Source organism: Chlamydomonas reinhardtii, chromosome 13, assembly GCF_000002595.2.
Source record: "Chlamydomonas reinhardtii strain CC-503 cw92 mt+ chromosome 13, whole genome shotgun sequence".
Classification (NCBI taxonomy): domain Eukaryota; kingdom Viridiplantae; phylum Chlorophyta; class Chlorophyceae; order Chlamydomonadales; family Chlamydomonadaceae; genus Chlamydomonas; species Chlamydomonas reinhardtii.
This window is the reverse complement of record NC_057016.1, coordinates 5,114,313-5,134,850: the sequence shown is the minus strand read 5'-3', so window position 1 is coordinate 5,134,850 and position 20,538 is coordinate 5,114,313. Positions and strand designations below refer to the sequence as shown.

Genomic DNA, 20,538 nt, shown 5'->3' with positions numbered 1-20,538 from the left:
ATAATGCGTCTATGATGAAGCTTTGATGAAAGCACTTTAGACCAGCTGTGGGTCATGCGATACTAGGGCCCGGGACGAGACAACCGCGACAAAAACCCTCATTCAGGCTCTGGAAGCCCGAGCGCTTGCAGTCTCGTACAGATAGCTGCTGCAAATGCAAAAGTCAGGGGGCCCTCGGTTAGGGAGCCGGGACACGGTTTGTGTGCAGCTGGCTGCCGCCTGAGGTCGCGGTTGCCACCAAGGTTGCCACCGCCCTTGCTGGCCCTTGCGTACTGATACCAGATGCCTAAGTCCTCCAGGCCCACACAGCCATAGCATACGTACTCAGCCCTACGCTTTGTGCATGTCCTCATCCCTCTTACCATCACTGACTGGATAAGGACACGCAAGACACGCCGCACGCTATATCAACGTACGCCCACTCTATGGCCACATCCCACACGCGAAATGGCTCGCATGCCCCCGTGTAGCAGACCCCCATCGCACCTAAAGTCACATTCTGTGCGCCTAGCTGCATGCATCGAAGTCTAGCAGCAGCAGAGGCCGTGTTGGTGGCGGTGAGTCCGAGCCATGCACACCGGGCGGCCCCAGGTCCACCTCCAGCCCCTCCTCGCTGATGCGCACAGGCACACACACCGGCCCCACCACCGGCTCCACAGCTCCCGGGTCCAGGCCGGAGCTGAAGGTGGAGGACAGCGAGGTGCGCATGAAGGCGCCGCCGCCTGAGTCCCGCTCCGCAGCAATCTCCGCCCCCGGTGGCCCGCTGTCCACCAGGCGCACCATCACCCGGTACTGCCCCGGTGCAGGCGCCTGGTTGCGGTAGCAGGCTGCCGGCACCCGCAGTAACCCCGTGCCTAGAGCGGCAGCGGCGTCGGCTGACCCGGCCGTTGCCGCCGCTGCTGTGAGGTCGCACACCAGCCTGTACTTGCGCCCCAGCAGGGTCTCCACTGCCTCCACGTGCCCGCCCTCCAGCAGACCCCTGATCTGTGTCGGTGGAATAGACAGGTGGATTATGTGCATCTGGTCAGTCCGTCATTCATTCATCGTTCAATAGATTCAATATGGCGCCATGGCAGTGAGATTGCGGCGCGGGGCGGACATGCGGACACGGGCACGGGCACAGGCACACGCGTTCCTAGTGCTTTGAAGCGCTCGTGTGCCGCCTCCTGCACATAGCACTTACCCTTGACGATGACACTCGAGTCTCGTCAGCTACAGCCTTGCTGGCCTGGTTGCTGTCGTTGCTACTGCTGGCGCCAGCAACGCCGGAGCTGCTGTTCCCGGCTGCTGTCCCAGTTCCTGACATCCCTACCCCATCAGAACCCGAGGCCCGTGCTGATGCCGGGTCGGAGCTGCCGCCGCTGTCCGCCGCCGCCTCCAGCGACACCAGGTCCACAATGGACACCTTCAGGCCGTACTGGGCGCCCAGCCGCACAAGTGCGCCCGCGTCACCCGCCGCCTTGAAGCCTGCGCCGAGCAGCCGTATGTGTGTGTACAGTGGAGTTGGGGCCAGGTTACCCAGGGCTGCCATGACCTTGTGGATGCCAGCGATGGCCAACTTTGCCCATACTACAGACGAGTACAATGCCCTGCAACCAGCATTTTCTAGGCAATGCACTCCACCAATGCCTTGAACAGAGCCCCCGGCTCCGTGCGGCCCTGCTCACCGAAGCGGTAGTTGCGCCCCGCCACCACTCCCGCCGCGCCCAGGTCCCGAGCCAGCAGCGCCACAAACTCCTCCGGCGACATGCCCCGGATCTGACCGAACGGCATCGTGCGCAGCCGGACCACACGTCCCGCGCCGCAGTCGCCCGCACCGGTACCGGTACCGCCGTTCCCATTGTTGCCCTCAGTGCTGGGCCTAGATGTGGCGCCGTTGGCTGAGCCGACAGCTGAGGCCGCGGACCTCAGTGCCGCCGCCCAGCCCGCGAGCACTCGGCCGCGGTCCTGCGGCGCCGTGAGTGGCAGCCTGTCCGGCCAGCCCAGCACCGCCCCCATGCCGCTGAAAGACAGCAGCACCACCTCCCCGCACCCACCACCGGGGCCGCTGTCGGTCCCGCTGGTGCTGGCCCCTGCCTGCCCCTGCTCCCGCTGCTGGCTCCGCTCCACCTGCTCACACAGGTTTGCCGCTGCGCCCGCCAGCGCCTGGTGCCCCCGGTGCAGTGCATCAAACTTGCCCAGAGCCACGACACAGCCTGTTGGACAGGTACACCCGCAAGAACAGAATCAGCAGTGATGGAATTGTGTCACCTGAAGCGCATAGCCGAGAACTCGTAGATGAGGACAGCGATCCTACCGCCACTCCCCATCTCCTGCCCTCGCCCCACCTGCGCGCCTCAGCGGCGTCCGCCACGTCTCCTGCGTCGTGTCCTCCACCAGCACCGCCTGACTGCCAGCAGAGGCAGCAGCCGCAGTGGCACTGGCGGCAGCAGTGGCGCCAGTGGCGGCAGAAGCTGGCCCTGGAGCTACCTGCTGCTCGGCCACTCGCCCCGAGCTGCTGGCGCCGTCTCGCGGCGCGGCCCGGGCTGCTGTGTGCCCTCGCGCCCCGCTGGCAGTTGCACCTTGACAACGGCGAGGCGCCCAACCCACATCGCTTGCGCCAACCGCCTCTGGCACTAAGCTAATCCGTGACGGTGCAATACTTGCCGATGGAGGCTGCGGCAACCCAGGCTGGCTGTGCTCGGTGCCCACGCGTCTGGACACCGGCAGCCAAGAGCGCAGCGCCCCGGCGAGCATGGTATGCAATTAGTGACGCAGTATAACCCTAGGTTTAAGTCCGTTCTTGTAGATCGTCTGATAGGGCGAGGAACCTCGAGTAGGCGATTGGCAATTCACACACGGGCTTGCATACGTGTTCCTTCGCGTCTCAACACATAAGCAGCAGGGTCACGACGTTTTGGTACGTACATGCACGAACAACTGTTAAACCTTTATGTGCCAGGTCAATTGGTGACGGTGCATCTTGCCATCGCAGTTTGGCCACACAGTCGTGAGCGCGCATGGCCATTGTTACAGCATGAATTCGAAGACATCTAGGGGTTCGGCAAGCTCTAAAAAGAAGCAACTTTAGTTTTAGGGTGCTGCACTGTCGGAACCCTTGCCCCAATTTGTTAGCATCACTGCGTTTTCATTACCGGGATGCCGCAAAAGCCGAGTGTTTCAACGGAGCTGACGCTAGGAGATGACTCAACGACAGCACAGGTAAAAACGGTGTTGCACCCGTAAGGTTTGGGGTTTGCCCCGCCCCCCGCTGGTACTGCTAGTATCACGCTTGTCCGCCAGGTTTCCCGTCGGGCTCGGTGCACGCGCACCAGCAATAATGCACGGCACGGCCATGTCCACGTCCTAGATGTCCAACTCATTCATCCTAGCGCGATTCAAGCTGCCGAAGCCATCTACGTTAGCACCTGCAACGGCCACGTCCCCCCATCAGCAGACAGGCGCAGGAGCGAAGAATTCTCCACAGCTGCCGCGCTATTCCGCACCACCTGTCTAGCACGTATAGCCCACAGCCACCAACGCGTGGTATGGCCTTGGTATGGACTTGGTATGGACTTGGCACGCCCCAGTCGACGGTACCAGCCCCTGCCTGGCTTACCGCCCCCACCAATTTTCCTCTTTCATTCCTGCCACCAATCTTGCCCCTGCCCATGTATAACTAATGGAATATCAGTCCAGCCGTGCGCATGTGCATGATGCCCCGTTCCCTGCTGGCTCTCCCCCTTCGCTACAGCCCTTCTCCCACGGCGACTCGGACGCCGCGGCCGGCAGCGACCCCGTAACTGCCGCGGTGGCCGCAGCCGCCGGCTCGCTGCCGCCCATCAGCCTTGAGAAATGGGAGGAGCCGCCTGAGTGGCTGAAGCAAGTGAACCGGGGCGCGGGCATCATGTTCAACAGCGGCGTGGTGGCGCTGCTGCGCGCCTACATGAACCCCCCGCCGCCAACGGTGGTGAGCGGGGCGAAGGGAGGAGCAGGAGCAGGAGGAGGGGCTGGTAGGGGCAAGGGCAGGGCGCAATAGTTACGTACTGGACAACGGATGGGTGTATGGAGGCGGGAGGGTGTTCGCCCCCACCTGCCCACCTACCGGGCCCCTCACCGCACGATGCTGCAGCCTCACCGAACGCCTCCCTCTTTCCCCGACAGGTGCCGGAGCCGGGGACGCCTGGTGTGCCCGAGTGGTAGGTGTGGGGGCTGGGGCTGGCCGGCTGGGGCGCGGTGATCGCAGCACGAGACCCAAGGCACCAGGGCGCAACCCCCTCGTGCCTCGTGCGGCCTCCTGACCCGTGGTCATGCATGCCTACCGCACACCACAAACCCTCAGCTGACCCCCTGCCCTGCCCCTGCCCTCGTTCCCCGCCCCTGCAAAAGGTTCACAGAGGAGTACGAGCAGCGCACTCGGGGTCGGCGGCTGGCGGCGCGGGTGGCTCGCGACACTGCGGTATTCATGGCGGGCTGCTACATCATGGACTGGGTGGATGTGAGTCTGATGGGGAAAGAGAGGGGGGAGGACAGGGGGGAGGACAGGGGAAGGCGGGCCCTAGGGTTGAACTGCATTCAGGGAGGGATACGTGGAGAAAGCAGGGGCGATGCTGTGCATGGCACGGTAGCCTGAACACACGTGAGGCCCCGGCGAGAACACACATGGTGCCTTCTTCAACCCTGTAGTCCGCCATGGAGAAGATCCGCGGCGTCAAGGACCCAATGAACAAGGTCATGGGCGGCATCGCGGCGGGAGGACTCATCGGGTTCAGCTGGTGAGGCGGGCAGGGGGGCAGCATGGGGGGATGAGGCAGGGGCACTGGGGCAGGGGGCTGCTTCAAGTGCACAGAGGGGGCATGTGTGGCCCGCCCGCGCTGGTGGGCCTGCCGACACAGACGCCTGAGGTGCCGCACGCACCACATACACCACATGCTCAGTGCGCCGCGCCCAGCCGCTGCCTGTCCAACCCACCTCCCGCTGCCCTGCTCACCTCCGCAACCCTTACTCACCGCACTCCCGCACCCGCGCCTCGCCCCCACCAAACTATGTCCCGCTCGGTCCCCCGCTCTCGCCCCCCCCCCCCCGGCCCGCAGGTATCCGCTGGACCCCCGCGCGCGGGCGCTGGTGACCCTGTGCGGCGGCGCTGTGGGGTTTGTGACGCACGTGACTGATACGGCCTCCACCGCCTACCTACTCGCGCAGCAGCGGAGCCTGGAGAAGAGTGGGTGGGGGTGGGTAGTTTTTTCCAATCCCAAAGGAATTTTCGGGTGGGAGCGCCATGTGCGTAGTGCTGGGGATAGGGGTGGGACCGCGCGGGTGGAACCGGGGGCACCGCCGGTCTGTGCGGCCCAGCTTGCAGTTGCGGGCATGCGTGCAGCGTTGCGCGCAAGACGAAGATATTGTGTGGGGGAGTCGGGAACGTGCGTAGATTGTTGCCTCGGGCGCTGCCCCTCGCCTCCCGCACTTCGCACTCTTCCCAACTCTTCCCTCACGCCCTCCCCATACAGAGCTGCTTCACAAGCCTGACGCGGAGCTCAAGACCGAGATGAACCCCTACTACCTGCGGGCGCTCATCCGGGCGCAGCAGCTGAGGGAGCTGCAGATCGCGAGGAAGGCGGCGGTAAGCGCCTAGCGGAGGTTGGGGTGGGGAGGGAGCCAGAAGGGTGGTGGGGGCAACCACTAGTGTAGCAAAGGCCGCAGGGCTGGGCAGCCTGCTGGGCGCGTCATAGACCCACGCGATACGGTGCCCAGCTGCACACATGAGCACATGCGCTGATCATGTCGTATGACGGTACCCGCATGCACCCTTATACCCTCCACCACGCCCACCCGCCTGCCTGCCGCCCCACATTCCGCCCACAGGCCCAGATCGACGCCCTGGACAGCATCACAGCCAACCCCAACCCCAACGCCCCCACCCGACCGCCCTCCTTCGCCGCCTCCGGCATCACCGCCGCCGGCAGCAGCGGCTCAACCTCCGGCTCGGGCTCGGGCTCGGGCAACGACCGCGGCGTTCTGGTGATCAATGAAGATGCGGGATCGCCCACAGAGGAGCCCAAGCAGGATGAGGAGGCGGCAGCAAGCAGCGGCAGCGGGGCGCAGCAGCGGAGACGCTGAGGGGTCAGTTGCCAGCCACACACAGGGCCGTCCATCACACTGAGGCCATGATAGACCCCGAGTTGAGCTGAGCGTGTGTCAAGCCGGTGTTGGAATGGGAGGCGCTAGCGCCGCAGCGCACGGCATGATGAGGCACAAGGCGCGGTTGAGTGGGGAGGCGGGCATGCGGCTGGCCTGTGCGGCTGGCCCGCAAGCTTATAATGTGCCATACGAGTATGTGTTGCTTTGTTGCAGTTGTTTGTTTATGCTGCTGCACGCGCGGCGTGTGTCATATGCAAGGCATGGAGCATGCCCCATGGGGACAGCTCGGCGTCCATGTCTGAAGAACGCGCCCCTGCATTCAAGCGCCACGCACCCGCACGCGGGACTCATCGTGCGAATGAATGGACTAATGTGGCTGGCCGTAGCCAAAGTGCAAGTTCAGCTGTGTGCGCATTGGTAGGGGCAGCGCTAGGGGCAGCGGGCCCGGCCGCTCAGCCACGCTTTGACCCTCAGGCCCAATGGCTGTGCCGTAGGCCCGTGCCGCCCTGTAGCGGCCATGTTGGCAGTTGACGTGGTGTTGCTGTGGCCTGCTGCCTACTTGCCCGTGTGGCCCAGGCAGCACGAGTAGCAGGCCGGGGCGATGTGCACCAGCAAGCAATGGGAGTGGGAGGGGCGGCGGGACGGGCTCACGGGCGGCAGTGGCCATGGCGGCGCAGACACGCGCTGGCATATAGTTGGGGCAATAGGCCGGGCCCTAGCTACCACCTGCCGGGGTCCTGGATACTGACTCACATATGAAACAGGGCCGGTGTGCGCCCTGATGCAACTAGAACGTGCATTTGACACATGTCGGTCGGCAAGCCCGGTCCTGCTCGGTCTTGGCGGGCCCCGCCCCCTCCGCTGTATGTCTACTCGTCAGTCCGGACGACTGGCCTCGCCTACCAGACCCGTCATGTGCCGCCACGCACACGACCACACGTCAGCGCACGGCCCACGTGCCGCCACGTCAGGGGGCCAGACCGTGGGTGCCGTCCACCGTGTTGCAACACCGTTTGCACCCGAGTTGCACGTCACGCCGTGTCTTCCCCCATCCCGCAACTCACAGCCAACGGCCCGAGTGCTTGCAGTGTGTACAGGCGGGTGCATTCACAGACTGTGATGCTGATGTAGACTGTATAAGCAGATCGCAACGGCTCAACCTGTCCGTCGCAGCTGTCAGCCCTACCTGTTACCAACACCCGGCTGTAAGGCCTATATCACAGGCGTTGCCGTGCCGCTGAAGGCCCACACGCCCTTGCCCCGCTCCCGCCACCTCATGCTCCCCCGGCTCTGATCCCGCCTTGGCAACCTCTACTCCGTCACCGCCTCTGCCGCTGCCCCTAGGCCCCTACATCGCCACCCCTCTCAACCCCGAATGCCGCGCCAGCCGCTGCTGGCACTGCTGCTGCCCCCAAATGCTGTCCCCCCCCAAATACCACTGCCACTGCTGCTGCCCGCCCCTGCTACTGCTGCTGCATGTGTGTCGTCACTCGGTCCAGCAGCTCGTCCTTCTTGCCAGTCAGCTTGAGTTGGTGCTTGCTGTGTGTGTGAGGAACAGGAGGGCGGAGTGAGGAAGGGGCGAGGAGGCGGAGGCGGCGGACGTGGGTGGGTGTCAGCGCATCTAGGCGCCGGCACAGGCAGTCACGTCGCATGGGCAGATTCCGCAAGTGGACCACCCACACGCCCTCCCTTATCGGCAGCCCTCCAACCCAGTCCGACCCTCCCCTCCTCGGGCCCATTCTCGCCCCCGCCGGCGCTGCTCACCGCAGGTAGGTCTTCAGTTCGTCTATTTTGAGTTTTTTGAGTCCGCCACTGCGCAGCAGGCTCGGCCAGTCCACCTCTGCGCGGCAGAGCAGGAGGGCGGAAAGGGGGATGGTAACCATCATTTGCAATTTTACGGTATGAGGCAAGAAGGAGTACGGTCAACACCAATAGCGGGCAAGGTGTTTCAAGCATCAGGGCGTGAAGATGAAAACGTAAAATAGGATGCAAGGGTGGCAATTGGCGACGTGGGTGCCGGGCATGTGGGGCGTCACACCTGCCCCAAGCCACAAGAGCACACGCACCGTCATAGGCGTCAGACGCCGCCGCCGCCTTGGCCTGCCGGGTAGCCGCCGCCGGTTTGCGCTTGGTGCCCTGCTGCGGGAAGGCCTCGCGGAACGCCTGTGCACGCCGGAGAAGGCGGGGGCCATGTGTGTATGTGCGCGTGTGTGATACACTGTGTGTGTACGGGGGACTAACCGTCCGAGCTCAACAAACTTGCGAGACACTGCCGCACCCACACGCTCACCTCACAGCCGACCGGCAGGGAAACAACACGAATGACACAGCACAAACCAGACGGCACAAGTTTCCATCACAGAAGCACCCGCCCAGCCTGACCAACCATGCTCCCACCCAAACCTCAACCCTCACCTGCACTGCCGCCGCTGCCGCCTCGCTCTCCCACAGCTCCCGGCGCGGCAGTGTGCCGTCGTCCCGCTGCGGGTCCCACTCGGGGATGGGCTCCGACAGGGCCAGGCTCTGACGTACATATGTGTGTGTGTGTATCAGCAAAGCACAAGTGGAAGAGTCTGAAACGTGTGTGTGTATGTGTGTGTGGTATGTGCGCCGGCTTTATAAACGCTCGCTCCTGCTGACAAACTACGCGGGCAGGCCGACGTTTACACATAAGTTCCACACCTACACTCCCACCCCCACGAGCACATACACACCCACACACACACGCACACTCACCTCCACCACTGTGTAGTGGCGCTGCAGCCAGGGGTTCTGGACCTGGCTGGGGTCGAACACACCGACACCTGCCGCCGCCTGATCCTGCGCCTGGTCCTGGCCACTGCCGCCTCCCAGGCTGAGAGCCTGCATCAGAGCTGCGGCTGCGGCCACCTGCGCCTCGTCCAGTGGGGGGTTGGGCAGGCCCACCACTGGGGAGCGGGCAGGGCAGGGGGGGGGGCGAGAGAAGGGTTACATTTGTAATCAGCTAAGGACAGTGGCATACGGTAGGCAATCTTGGGGGAGCAGCAATCGTCAGCGACGTGGGGATGAAAATGGTTACGGTGCGGTGGTGAGGGCCGGGGCAAGGAGGTGCAGGGACAGGGACAGGGACAGGGACAGGGACAGGGACAGGGACAGGGACAGGGACAGGGACAGGGACAGGGACAGGGACAGGGACAGGGACAGGGACAGGGACAGGGACAGGGACAGGGACAGGGACAGGGACAGGGACAGGGACAGGGACAGGGACAGGGCAGTGATGCGGGGACAGTGGCGGGTTGGAACGTGCACAGCCCTCACATCTCTTCTGTCCTCCCCCTGTACTGCCATCTGACCCTCCTCCCTCCTCCCTGCCGCCCCGCTCCCTCACCGGCCTCGGGCTGCCTGATGTCGTCGGCGAAGGGCAGGTGAATGAGGTACATGCCGGGAGCCTCGGACTGCGGGTGGGTACGTAGGCGGGTTGAGACGCAGGTGCAGCACGTGCGTTGTGAGAGGGAGAGAGAGTGTGTGTGTTTGTATATGTGTATGTGTGTGTGGCAGTGCTTGTCTTATTTGATGCCAGTAAGAAGCACAAGGGAGTGGGCACGGGGGATGGCGCTCGAAGTGAATCACAGGACCGCTTGCAATTCCCGGAAAACAGCCAGCTCCTCTGCGCCTGCGGCGCTCCAGACCGCATGCTCGTACCTGCAGCCTATTCCACTCTCAATCCCCAGCCTCTTGCCTCCCCCCCCCGCACACACGCACACCTGCACTCCGTACTCGCTCAGTTGCTCGTCCTGCGCCACCAGCGCCACGTGCCGGGGGGCTGAGGCGCCACGCTTCAGCCTGAGGAGCGGTGTGTGTGTGTGTGTGTGTGCGTGTGTGTGTGTGTGTGTGTGTGTGTGTTAAACACAAAACAAACGGAACAAAGCCGCCAAACACGCGTGCGCAGTTACGGACAAACGTGTGTGTGTGTGTGTGTGTGTGTGTGTGTGTGTGTGTGTGCAGGGCCGGTGAGGGGGCATGGCTTGGGGAGTGCGCCCTAGGAGCCTCACTGCAGCGCCACAGGCGCCCCTAGCGCACAATTGCACAGGCGGAGCGCCTCCCGCCGCGGGGCACTGCCATGGGCAGCGCGGCGCACACAGGCCTGTGTGCCAGCCGCACGCAACATACACGCAGCCGACACGCCCTACGGCCCCCCGCCACACCCCCGCCACCAACCCGCAGCCCCCTCCTCCCCCCTGACCGCCCGCCCTTCCCCCCACCCCCAGCCCCCACCTGCAAATGGCGATGCGGTCCTGGCTCAGCATGGCCCGCCACAGCGCAATGAAGGCCGCGGTGGAGCCGGGGGCGGAGCGCTCGTCGGGGCGCAGGAAGAGGGCGGAGCGGGTCTGGTGCCACAGCTGGGTGGGCGGACAGGCGGTGGTTGTGGTGGTGGGGAGAAGGCGGGGGAAGAGGACATTGGGGAAGTGAGGCGGAAAGGGATGAAAGGAGGGGGATGGGGCATGCTCCCAGGGGCATCCAGTGCTCCATGACCTGATCTGTGCCGCTACCCGTTGCCCCCTCCAGTCGACATGCACCCTCCCCTTACAGCCCTGGCCCCTCCCCCCAACCCTGCCCCCCGCTTGCCTACCTGCAGGCAGCTGCGCGGCTTGAAGCCCAGCAGCGCCAGGCCGGAGGGCGCCAGCGCCGCCTGCTCGGCCACCTCGGGGGCGGAGGCCACCACCTGCACAGCCGGGTGGAGGGCACGCGTTTGGTGCAGCGAGCTCGCATGCCGGCCTCACATGACCTTGCGCCGCCACACCTTACTGGGCAAGCCCCCACCCGCTAGCCTGCCCCGCCCCACGCCGGCAACTTGGGCTCGTGTAGCCTTTCATGCTGCCTGCTGCTGATGTGTAACCCGCGCCCTCCCCCCCTCCCACCTCCGGCAGCCTCGCCCTGTTGCCGGTCCGCAGCTCGAACACGCGCTGTGCCGCCGCCGTGGGTCGGTCCAGCAGCGCGCCGTCAGACACCGACACGTAGCTGGTCACGGCCTGTGGAGGTGTGGAGGTGTGGAGGTGTAGAGGTAATGTAAAAAGGAGAGGTGTGGAGCTGTGGAGGCGTGGAGGGAATGGTGAAAGGAGAGGGGTGGACGGGTCACAAAAAGTGTCGTTCCAAGGTCTAGGAATGGCGGCCCAATGCTAAGTTAGGCCCATGTAAGATCATGTCAGCACCGGTCCCTGGATGCACATATGCCGTCACCACGACCATGCACGCCGCGCCCCGCTGCGCCTCACCCCCCCACACTAAACCCTCCCGACAGTCTCGTCACAATGCCCGGTGACCCCTTCCCCCCTCCGTCCCTCCCTCCCTCCCTGCCCTGCCTTGCCCCCCTTTCTCCTGCCCTGCCTGCCTCCCTACACCCCTCTTCACCCCCCTCTCCCTGCCCTGCCTCCCTCCCTCCTTACACCCCTCTCCACACCTTGAGCGGCATGTTGGTTGTGGGGTTGAAGGGCGTCATCTTCTTGGCGGCCTTGGCGGCGTCACTGATGAGCAGGTAGGCCTGGCGGATGGAGGGATGGGGGCGGAAGGGGGGTGGCGTCCATGACAGACGGTGTGCTTCATGTACAGTCGAGGGCGGAAGGGAGAGGACCAGGGGCAGAGGTGCCCATGCAAGTTGACGCAGTTGGAGCAGGCGGTGTGGCCGTGGTAGAGGGTGGCTTCGGGATTGTCACGGGCCGCGGCTGTAGCACCATGAATTTCAGCTTACTCCCCACCCCTGGCATTGCACCCAGCATGGACGCCCCTCCTCCTCCTCCTGCCCCCGCCGCGAATTTAGGTCGTGTCAGGCTATGCAGCAGCTTTATATCAACGGGAACACTACTTCGGAGGGTCTACGCGCTGGAGCTGGAGCTGGAGCTCGAGCTGGAGCCAGGAGCTGGTCGACATCGTCGGTAACGCTTCATGTTCCGCAAGATGGTCTACCGTCTACCACTTCCTTAACTAATCATGAATGTAACCCCCCCCCCCTGCCTCCTCCCCTGCGCGGCCCCCTCTCACCCGAACGCTGATCGCCGCGTTGTCACTGAGCTGCCACCTCAGCCTCATGAGCGTGCGCTTGCGAGCCAGCCGCCGCCGGAAGGCGTCGAACAGGCTGTTGAGCACCGCCTGCTGGGCGCCGCCGCCCCCAGGCAGGGAGCCGGACTGGGAGGCGGCCTCGGCATCAGCAGCCTGAGGGGGCGGAGGGGAGTGAGACAGGTGTTGGCGTGTCGCTTGACTACTGACTGCGGCAAGAGCACGTGCACGACACGGCACGCATACGACACACACACACACACACACACACACACACACACACACACACACACACTCGTTATGTTTCCTTCGCATGCACACTCCCCCATCAGTTGGGATTGGAGTAAACTATCGCCCCCCCTACTTACTCATCTGTGTAACCCCCCCCCCCCCCCCCCCACACACACACACACACACGTGTGCGCACCAGCTCCCTCAGCATGGTGAGGTCGTCCCCCACGGCGCCGCCCTCGCCCTCCGCCTCGCCCTCGCCCGGACCCGGCAGCGCCCGCAACAGGTCCGGCCACAGCGCCCCGCGCGGCGCCCAGGGCCGTGCGGCTGCGGCCAGCGGGAACAGGCGCAGTGCGGCGCGGTAGCCCTGCAGCGCCTCCACCCGGGAGCGCAGCTGCTGACTGTGGGGGGTTACATTCATGATTAATTAAGAAGTGAAGTCGTAGGCAGGGCAGGGGGGAGGGGGAGGGGGAAGAGGAGGGAAAAGAGGAGGGGAAGCGGAGGAGGAAGAGATAGGAAAAGAGGAGGGGAAGAGGACGGGAAGAGGAGGGGCAAGAGCGTCAATCGGTGGAGGGGATCACTGGTGGCCTACTGTGCTGTGTTACTGGTTGGGCACACGGCGCCTCTGCAGGTGGCAGACAGCGTGGCGTGTGTGTGCTGCACCCCCCAGCACCACACATCCGCCCCCGCTGTGTGTGTCCCCCTCCCGAGGCACTCACACTGCGGCCTTGAAGCCGGGTGCGGTGGCGGGTCCGCAGGGCTCGGGGTCGTTTGAGAACACCACAATGGTGTTGAGCGACCTGAGGGGATCCGGGGGGGGGGGCGTACGTGAATTCCAGCCCCAACGCAACCATGGCCTAGAACCAGGGGGCCGTGGCGCACGTGTGTCCGGGCGCCAGAGGGCGAGTCCCCATGTAGCCACTACCCACACACCCACTGTTGCATCAACGCATGCCTACAGGGCTACATCCAGAACCCTTTGCAACCCGTTGGGCTGTGCCTTGGCGCCGTATTGTTTCTCGCTGGGAGTGGCGCAGACTACCTACCCGCCCCATTCTGCCCCCCCCCCCGCCCGCCGCCCCCCGCCTCACTTGTCCGCGCTCTTGCCTCCGCCCAGGCAGTGCTGCGCCCGCCACAGCGCATCCGCCAGGCAGCCATCGCGGCGGCCGCCCCCGGGCAGCGACCCCACCTCGGTCTGGAAGCGCTCGGCTGGGGGAGGGCAGAGGGGAGGGGGAAGAGAGAGGGGCGAGAGGAAGGAGCAAGAGGAGCAGGTGCTGAGCGGTTCCTGGGACGAGCGATGAATGGGCAAGTCGGGCCTTTAATACCGCCACCATCCGTCTCTCCTGCCCCTCTAGTCGCAATGCCTCACCGGCCGACATCCCCTCCGCGGCTCCGCGGCTCCGATCCCCGCCTCTCCCCCCACCCACCCTCACCTGTGAAGTCCCTCACTGCCCGTACCGCCTCCGCACTGGGCCGCTGCAGGTCCAACAGCGTGTACACGCCCTCGAACGACACCAAGCTGCTGCCGCCGCCACCACCGCCGCCGTCCTCCGCAGAGCCATTAGGCTGGTCCTTCTCGCGCTGCAGGGGGTACGGGGCATTGGGAGCGCGGTTAGAAGCGCACACCCCTTGACATCCCCCTAGGACCCCATCCCAGTTTCTTCTCCCCCCCCACCCCGAGGTCCCGCCCCGGCACTAATCCGTCCCCCCTGCCTCCGTCCCTGCCATGCTCTCTCCCTGCCCCCTGCCTGTCACCTGCCTCGTGCCCCTTCCCTTCCCCTGCCCTCCCTGCCTGCCCTGCTTCATTGGGCTCGGGCACATAACCCCCACAGCCCCCTCCTTACACACACACACACACACACACGCACCGTGTTGTAGAGGATGACCGCCATCTGGTCGTCGGGGTGCTGCCAGGCCTTGAGGCGCAGCAGGTCCGACACAGTGAGGCGGGCCATGTCGAAGGAGCTGCTGGGCTGGCCGAACACCTGGCAGTGCGGGGAGGGGGGGAGGGGAGGGGCAGAGAGGGCGAGGGGCAGAGAGGGTGAGCAGGCGGGGGTGGGTGGGGTGGGAATGGGGGATACAGTCTACACAGGCGGAGGCGCGAGGATGCACGTGTGCAGCAGGGTGCCGCAGGCACGCTGTGCGCAGTCTTCTCCTCTCCCCCACCGCATCCCCCCCCAACCCCAGCCTGCCACCATCCACTTTATGGTGGCCCCAATCAACAGGCCACAGCGCAGCGCAGTGTATCGACAGCCATGGGCAAACGAGACACGTCCCTGGGGCTGTCGCCGGGACTGTGTGACGCTTTGCCCGGGTTTGGCTCCACCCGTGAGACAACTCACCACAATCTCCTCAAACATCTCTGTTTGTGCGTCAATTAGAAAAATGAGCTTCTCCTTGAGCGCCTCGGGCCTCTGCGGCAGTGCATTCACCATGCTCACGTCCCTTCACGCAATCCCAGTGTTGCATTATGCTAAATGAGCTTACATTCTTGTCGTCGGAGTCCTCTTCCGCCTCATCATCCCAGCTAGCGTCTTGGCTGTATCCCTCGTCCATTTTAGGCGGGAGCTCCCAGCACTCGGCCGGCTTCGGTTTGTCCTTATAATAGGGTTAAGTTTGTGGCCGAGGTACCTGAGTTTTCGCGAGGGTTGGGCGAAGTGTCTCGTTGGATTTCGCCATGGCATGCGTGCTGCGCTCAGGCGCTATCATCCCGCAGCCTGTTTGCTCGCATGCTCCGGCTTGGCTTTGCGGTTTCCAGCCCCTTGCATCATTTACAAGACACGTGGACAACGTGAATAACGATTGCCGCGTGTCCTCCTCAATACCCGACCGCCCCAGCAGGGGGGCCAGCTGGGATGCCAGGGCAAACACGGCGCTGTGACACACGAAGCGCTTCGCCAGTGACCGCGACCCTCCGCGACTTGCTTATACGCCTCCAACAACAGCCGAGTTACTTCTCCGACAGCGCCAGCGCCTGCTTGAGCCCGATTCAGTACAACTGTATCACTGCCCAGCTCTCCCACCACCGGCCACAACAGGCGCAACATGAGCACCAACACCAACACAGACACCATCCCTCTTGAAGCCCTGAGTCCCGACACAGTCCCCCTTGTGACTGACACCGACACGTTCCTGGCGGACTTCAGACGGCCACGCGACGCTCCCCCTCGAACTGCCCCACCGCACTATCCCAGTGCGCCCGTCGCACCCGCCGTCACTCGTCAACACCGGCTGCAGCTCCGTGCGCCGCAGCAGCTGGCACCCAGCTCTCCAGCCGAAATCTCACCCATATGCAACCGTACCGCGAGTCCCGACGACATGCCGGGCCCTCACTCGGCATGGCTCCCATCTGCATGGCGTGTCCGCCTGTCGCCTGCCGCCTCAAACCCCCGGCGCTGTCCAAAGCCCTCAAGACCACTACCTGACCACCGCCGCCACCTCACTCCTTCAGCGCCGCCGCCACCGCCCGGAGCCACCTGGCCGCCGCCACCGCCCCGGGGTCGGGCACTGCCGCCAGCACCTCCGCAGGCACATAGCTGGCCCGGCCCGCAGCCGCCGCCATGCCCCGAGTGGACTCCGCACCCGCCTCCGCCGCAGCCGCAGCCGCCTCCGCCGCAGCCGTGCCACTCTCGCCTGCACGATGGATGTCCAATGGAGCATTGCAAACCAAGGAGGCGGGTGTGATGGGGCGCACCCAGGCGGGACGGGTGCATCAGGGCCACCGGCGAAACGCTCATCTATGAAGTCACCCCAGGCGGACCGGCAGTCAGGCATTGAGGCGGCCAGACAGTCAGGCCGCTGCGGCGGCTTTGCCAACCTCTGCTGCACGCCGCCCCGTGTTGCCATCCCGCCCCTGGCAGTGGCACGGCTTCGGTGCGCTGACCCCTCGTGCTGAGCCCAGACAGCCCCGTGCCGACACACGCACACGGCACATCACCAACCACGGCTCCAAACGCCCCCAGCCTCCCCCGAGACCTGCGTTGTTCGGAGTAACTTCACAACCCACCCCCTGCCCTACCCTGCCCCCGCCCCACACACCCCTTTGCTGCGCCCACCTCGCTCCACCGCCGCCAGCGCCGCGTCACGTGCGGGCAGCAGTGCGTCCAGCATGGTCCGGCAGCCCACATCCGCCCGCCCGTACTTCTGCACGGCGGCCAGGCCGGCGGACAGCGCCGCGGCCCAGTCGCGGGGGGAGGCGTCCAGCTGCGTGGAAGACTGCGCGGGAGGTTGGGAAGGTGGGGCGTGAGCTCCAGTTGAGCTCCAGTTGCAGCTCAGCCCTCCTCTCCTCCAGTTGAGCTCCAGTTGCAGCTCAGCCCTCCTCTCCTCCAGCTACGGGCCGGCATGGCCTGGATCTCAAGGGTGCCGAGTGACTGCACCACAACCCCAAGGCTCCACACCCCCGTGAACCACACACATACACACGCACATACACACACATACACACACAGAGCGCGAGGGCCGATGCCCCCCCTACCTTCAGCTGCCGTGCCGCCGCGGTGAGCAGGATGTCGTACAGCGCCCCGCTGCTGCCGCCCACACACCCCCGCACCGCAACTGCCACCGCGGCGGCGGCTGCCGGGGCGCAGTGCAGCGGCACCGCCCCCGCGTCCAGCGCCGCCAGCACGCCGCGGCCGCCGCCAGCCAGTGTGGCGCCGCAGTCGCCGTCGCCCACCTGTGGCGGGGGTTGTTGGATCGCCACGCAGGTGCAAGATGTGCGTGTGTTTTTGTGTGTGCTCTTTGCACATTGATGGGCACAGCAAGCTGAAATGAGCTCCAAGAAGGCAACTCCTGCGCACAGGCACGTACAACGGTACAAGTCATTCTTTCACTCGCTCATACCCCTCCCGCCCCACCTTGGCATCCATTTCATCCAGCTCCGCCTCCGCCGCCACCACCGCCGTCGCGGCACCACGCAGGGCCCGGCCCAGAGCCGCCGCCGCCGCCGACAGCCCGCCGGCCGGCGGCGGCGGAACCACGTCACTGCCTCCGGCACCCGCCTGGGCGGCTGCGGGCAGCGGCGCCTTGATGTCGGACAGGGAGGCGGGGTCGTGCGGTGCGGGCAGGGCGGGGCCGCGGTAGGGCCAGCCGGGGGCGGCGGTGGGCGCGTCCAGCAGCTCCAGTAGGTGGGCCCAGGCGGCGTCCGGCTTGGATCCGGATTCGACAGCGCCGCCGTCCGTGTTGGATTCCGAATCCACGGCCGCCTCCGGATCCATGTCGTACGACAGCAGCGTGAGGCTCATGCCGGCCATGTCCAGGGAGGTCATGAAGGGGCCCACGTACACCCTGAAGAGGAGGGAGGGAGGGCTTGAATGTGTACGTGTGGGGTTTGAGTACACATTCACCGGTCCCAGGGGTGGTGTAAGAGAGATGTCAGCCCCAGAGTGAAGGGGCGGTGTGTCGCACGTGACAGGCTTCACAGTGACCAGCGGCAGCACGACAGCAAACCCATACCACACCAACCCCACACACACCCCCAAATGCGTCGTACTTGAGTTGGGTTTAGGATCAACTATCCCCACTCCATATCACCGCGCACCACCACCCACCCACCAGCACCCACCAGCTCCCGCCCATCGCACCCCACCATCACCCCCGCCCCCACCCACACACCGCCCACCTGTCCACCACTGCGCCCAGGTCCCTGCGCACCGCCCTCAGCGCCGCCCCCGCCACCAGGCTCAGCTCCAGAGGCGGCGTGGCGCCCAGGTTGTTCACCAGCAGCACCAGCCGGGGGGCGGAGGCGGGGGAGGCGGGGGAGGCGGGGGAGGCGGGGGAGGCGGGCAGCTTGAAGAAGGGCGAGCCAGAGGCGATCTGGAGGGTCGGGTGCACGTGGGTGTCGTGATCAAATAAGAGGAAGAAATGCTGCACACACTCCCGCATTCCCGCTCAGTGCCCCACGTCCCCACTCCCGCCCTCCTCCCGCCCTCCTCCCGCCCTCCCGCCCACACCCCACCTGCGCCACCATGCGGGTGACCAGGTCGGCGGCGGGCGGCGGCGGCCTCACTGCGGCCCGGCCCGGCTCGCCGTGAATGCCCAGGCCTATCTCTATCTCGTCGGCTGCCAGACTGCACGCGGATGTGTGTGTGGGGGGGGTGCGGGTCATATTTTTGTGTGCGGGCCATGACCACAGCTTCATGAAGAGGCCCACCACACACCACCGCCCAGTGGGTACCGCCGTTGAGCCCGTTGGCTGAGCCCGTGGCGGCATTGGTGTGGGCCCGGCCCCATCACACAGCTCCACCACCACACACGGCCCCACACGCCCCCACACGCCGCGCCGCTCACCGCTCGGGCGTGGCCTTGCCTGGCAGTGTGCAGGGCGTGAGGCCCACCCCCAGAGTGGCCAGGTGGTCGGACACACGCGCGGCAATGGACGCCACCGCACACAGAGGCGCGCCGCGGGCGGCTGCGGCGCCGGCGGCCTGTGGGGTGCGGGGTGCAGGCAGGGGGGGCCGAGCGCAGACCAGTGGTGGCTGCAAGCTCCCGCCTCCATGCCTGACAGCCTGAGACATCCCTGACACCACCCCCACCTCACAGCCACGGCCCTGGTCACAGGCTGCATACCAGCGCCCCAACACCTGTGTTTGCTACTGGGGCCGTAGGAACACAACCCTCCCCCTCCCTCCTCCCTCCTCCCTCCTCCCTCCTATCCTCACCTTGTGCACCAGCACTGTGCCCGCCAGCCCCCGCCGCCCGGTGAGGCGCGAGGGCGTGTCAATGGCCACGTCCTCGCCCACCACCACCACCTCCACCGAGTACCCCTCAGCCAGCGCCTGCTCAGCTGCCAGTCCGAAGTTCAGCCGGTCGCCTGTGGCACCGGCAGCAGCAGCAGCAGCAGCAGCAGCAGGGGGAAACGGGTAGGGGATAGAAGGAGCGGGGCACATGCGGAGTGGGTGGTCGGCATTACAAGACAGCACCCACCGCGGTATCGCCCCAAGCACCGCTCCCACCGCTCCACCCCACCCAAACCCCATCCTGCCCACCTGTGTAGTTCTTCACAATGAGCAGGCAGCCGGCGGGGCCGGTCACCGCGCGTATGGCTGCCAGCACAGCTGCAGTGGAGGGAGACTGGGAATGGCCGGAGGGCCGGGGGCAAGGCAGGGAGAGAGCGGTGCAGTCGGCAGCGGCACGTGGACACACCGATTTCGCCGGGCCCAACTGCTGTCGGCTCGCCCGTCCCCCAACTGCTATCAGCTGCGGATCCCCAGCCCCTCCCGCCTTCCTGCCCGCCTTGGCTCCCTTTCCCCTATACCGCCCCCTCCCGCCCTCCTGCCCTCACCGCGAACACGTCTCCACACACGGCTGCAGCCAGCATGCCTTCACCCACGTAGCCCGCATGGGCGGGCTCGTGGCCACTCCCGCCGCCTGGTGGGAGGGGCCAGGCGCGGCAAGGGCAATGCATGAGGCTAGTCTGGCTTCGCCCTGGATCATAGGCTGATGCTGGTTTTGGGCATCAGGCTACGGCTGTCCGGCCGGCCAGCAGTGAAGCCAGGTAAACGCGCGAGGGCGGGGGTCCCCACCCGCAACACCAGGCTTAACCGTTTCCGACGAACCTGAGATGAGGGCAACCTTGCTTTTGTCGTGAAACTTGTTGATCACGACCTTGATCTACGTGTAAAGGTGGCGAGTCCAGCAGCCGGCTGGTGAGATAAGCCACGAACGCAATTCCTTGACACCATCGTGGTGCTCAAGCACACAATCGTCGCGAGCCCCAAAACCTGAAACCTGATACCAACAGACCTGTGGCGAGCCTTCAAGCCGCTGAAGATGCGCGTTCGTCAAGCAGAGACCTTCTAGTGCATCAACGACCACCGACTCCGGGCTGTTTATCAGCATTTTCTTTGCCGCCATTTTCAGTTGTTGCTGTTTGTTAAAGGTGTCTAGAATGGAAGTAGGTCGTAAATAGCATAGAAGTGAATGGAGTGAAACTGCCCTGCTGGATGCGGCGAGCCCGCTCGTAACGCCCTCTCATGGGGCTGATGGGGGCTGATGCATGAAGGGTTCATGGCGCGTCGGCGTCGATTGCCGCCAAGAGCACCACTGGACCTTGCGGAAAGCCGGAAAGAATGCGAGCAACTGCGAAAGCTGCAGCCTACGCGTGGGCCTCCAAGGGGGAAATGGTGGAGGGCCGTACGCCGCCACGGTGTCCTGTTGCGGTGC

General features: G+C 65.3%; 4 protein-coding genes across 4 annotated transcripts; 1 reads left to right on the top strand and 3 right to left on the bottom strand.

The window, feature by feature from the left end:
* Nucleotides 1-63: 63 nt before the first annotated feature.
* CHLRE_13g607600v5 (uncharacterized protein) lies at nt 64-2,895 on the bottom strand. Its single transcript, XM_001699048.2, has 4 exons — nt 2,328-2,895; nt 1,668-2,195; nt 1,184-1,467; nt 64-984 (listed from the first exon to the last, which is right to left on the bottom strand). Exons 1-4 carry the CDS (start codon nt 2,734-2,736, stop codon nt 508-510), a joined length of 1,698 nt encoding a protein of 565 aa, XP_001699100.2. The 5' UTR covers nt 2,737-2,895; the 3' UTR covers nt 64-507.
* A 130-nt stretch (nt 2,896-3,025) lies between these two features.
* Nucleotides 3,026-6,916, top strand: CHLRE_13g607550v5 (uncharacterized protein). The gene is made up of 8 exons (XM_043069908.1): nt 3,026-3,201; nt 3,734-3,949; nt 4,144-4,178; nt 4,369-4,477; nt 4,666-4,754; nt 5,073-5,200; nt 5,487-5,599; nt 5,842-6,916. The coding sequence occupies exons 1-8, from the start codon at nt 3,139-3,141 to the stop codon at nt 6,094-6,096; spliced, it is 1,008 nt and encodes a 335-aa protein (XP_042917883.1). The 5' UTR covers nt 3,026-3,138; the 3' UTR covers nt 6,097-6,916.
* A 7-nt stretch (nt 6,917-6,923) lies between these two features.
* Nucleotides 6,924-15,005, bottom strand: CHLRE_13g607500v5 (uncharacterized protein). The gene is made up of 19 exons (XM_043069907.1): nt 14,866-15,005; nt 14,721-14,792; nt 14,247-14,363; nt 13,812-13,959; nt 13,470-13,587; nt 13,098-13,178; nt 12,575-12,779; nt 12,133-12,303; nt 11,555-11,635; nt 11,016-11,126; nt 10,727-10,819; nt 10,372-10,496; nt 9,861-9,939; nt 9,485-9,551; nt 8,854-9,044; nt 8,533-8,640; nt 8,184-8,280; nt 7,882-7,957; nt 6,924-7,656 (listed from the first exon to the last, which is right to left on the bottom strand). The coding sequence occupies exons 1-19, from the start codon at nt 14,932-14,934 to the stop codon at nt 7,581-7,583; spliced, it is 2,085 nt and encodes a 694-aa protein (XP_042917882.1). The 5' UTR covers nt 14,935-15,005; the 3' UTR covers nt 6,924-7,580.
* A 132-nt stretch (nt 15,006-15,137) lies between these two features.
* Nucleotides 15,138-20,265, bottom strand: CHLRE_13g607450v5 (uncharacterized protein). The gene is made up of 12 exons (XM_043069906.1): nt 20,119-20,265; nt 19,932-19,986; nt 19,658-19,743; nt 19,362-19,446; nt 19,035-19,186; nt 18,664-18,800; nt 18,332-18,443; nt 17,996-18,189; nt 17,232-17,661; nt 16,853-17,050; nt 16,434-16,593; nt 15,138-16,011 (listed from the first exon to the last, which is right to left on the bottom strand). The coding sequence occupies exons 1-12, from the start codon at nt 20,227-20,229 to the stop codon at nt 15,818-15,820; spliced, it is 1,914 nt and encodes a 637-aa protein (XP_042917881.1). The 5' UTR covers nt 20,230-20,265; the 3' UTR covers nt 15,138-15,817.
* Between the last annotated feature and the right edge of the window lie 273 nt (nt 20,266-20,538).

Excerpts from the sequence above, each read along its gene's own strand:
- CHLRE_13g607600v5 (XM_001699048.2), bottom strand. The coding sequence starts at position 2,736 with ATGCTCGCCGGGGCGCTGCGCTCTTGGCTGCCGGTGTCCAGACGCGTG. Across the intron at positions 2,196-2,327 it reads GACGCCGCTGAGGCGCGCAG|GCTGTGTCGTGGCTCTGGGC; the intron begins GTGGGGCGAGGG and ends CCTGTCCAACAG. Across the intron at positions 1,468-1,667 it reads GGGGCGCAACTACCGCTTCG|GCTTCAAGGCGGCGGGTGAC; the intron begins GTGAGCAGGGCC and ends TGCTCGGCGCAG.
- CHLRE_13g607550v5 (XM_043069908.1), top strand. The coding sequence starts at position 3,139 with ATGCCGCAAAAGCCGAGTGTTTCAACGGAGCTGACGCTAGGAGATGAC. Across the intron at positions 4,179-4,368 it reads ACGCCTGGTGTGCCCGAGTG|GTTCACAGAGGAGTACGAGC; the intron begins GTAGGTGTGGGG and ends CCCCTGCAAAAG. Across the intron at positions 5,201-5,486 it reads GCAGCGGAGCCTGGAGAAGA|AGCTGCTTCACAAGCCTGAC; the intron begins GTGGGTGGGGGT and ends CTCCCCATACAG.
- CHLRE_13g607500v5 (XM_043069907.1), bottom strand. The coding sequence starts at position 14,934 with ATGGACGAGGGATACAGCCAAGACGCTAGCTGGGATGATGAGGCGGAA. Across the intron at positions 13,588-13,811 it reads GGCAGTGAGGGACTTCACAG|CCGAGCGCTTCCAGACCGAG; the intron begins GTGAGGGTGGGT and ends GCCCTCCCCCAG. Across the intron at positions 10,497-10,726 it reads AGCCGCGCAGCTGCCTGCAG|CTGTGGCACCAGACCCGCTC; the intron begins GTAGGCAAGCGG and ends CCGCCCACCCAG.
- CHLRE_13g607450v5 (XM_043069906.1), bottom strand. The coding sequence starts at position 20,229 with ATGGCGGCAAAGAAAATGCTGATAAACAGCCCGGAGTCGGTGGTCGTT. Across the intron at positions 19,987-20,118 it reads GGCTTGAAGGCTCGCCACAG|ATCAAGGTCGTGATCAACAA; the intron begins GTCTGTTGGTAT and ends CTTTACACGTAG. Across the intron at positions 18,444-18,663 it reads GGCAAGGCCACGCCCGAGCG|TCTGGCAGCCGACGAGATAG; the intron begins GTGAGCGGCGCG and ends ATCCGCGTGCAG.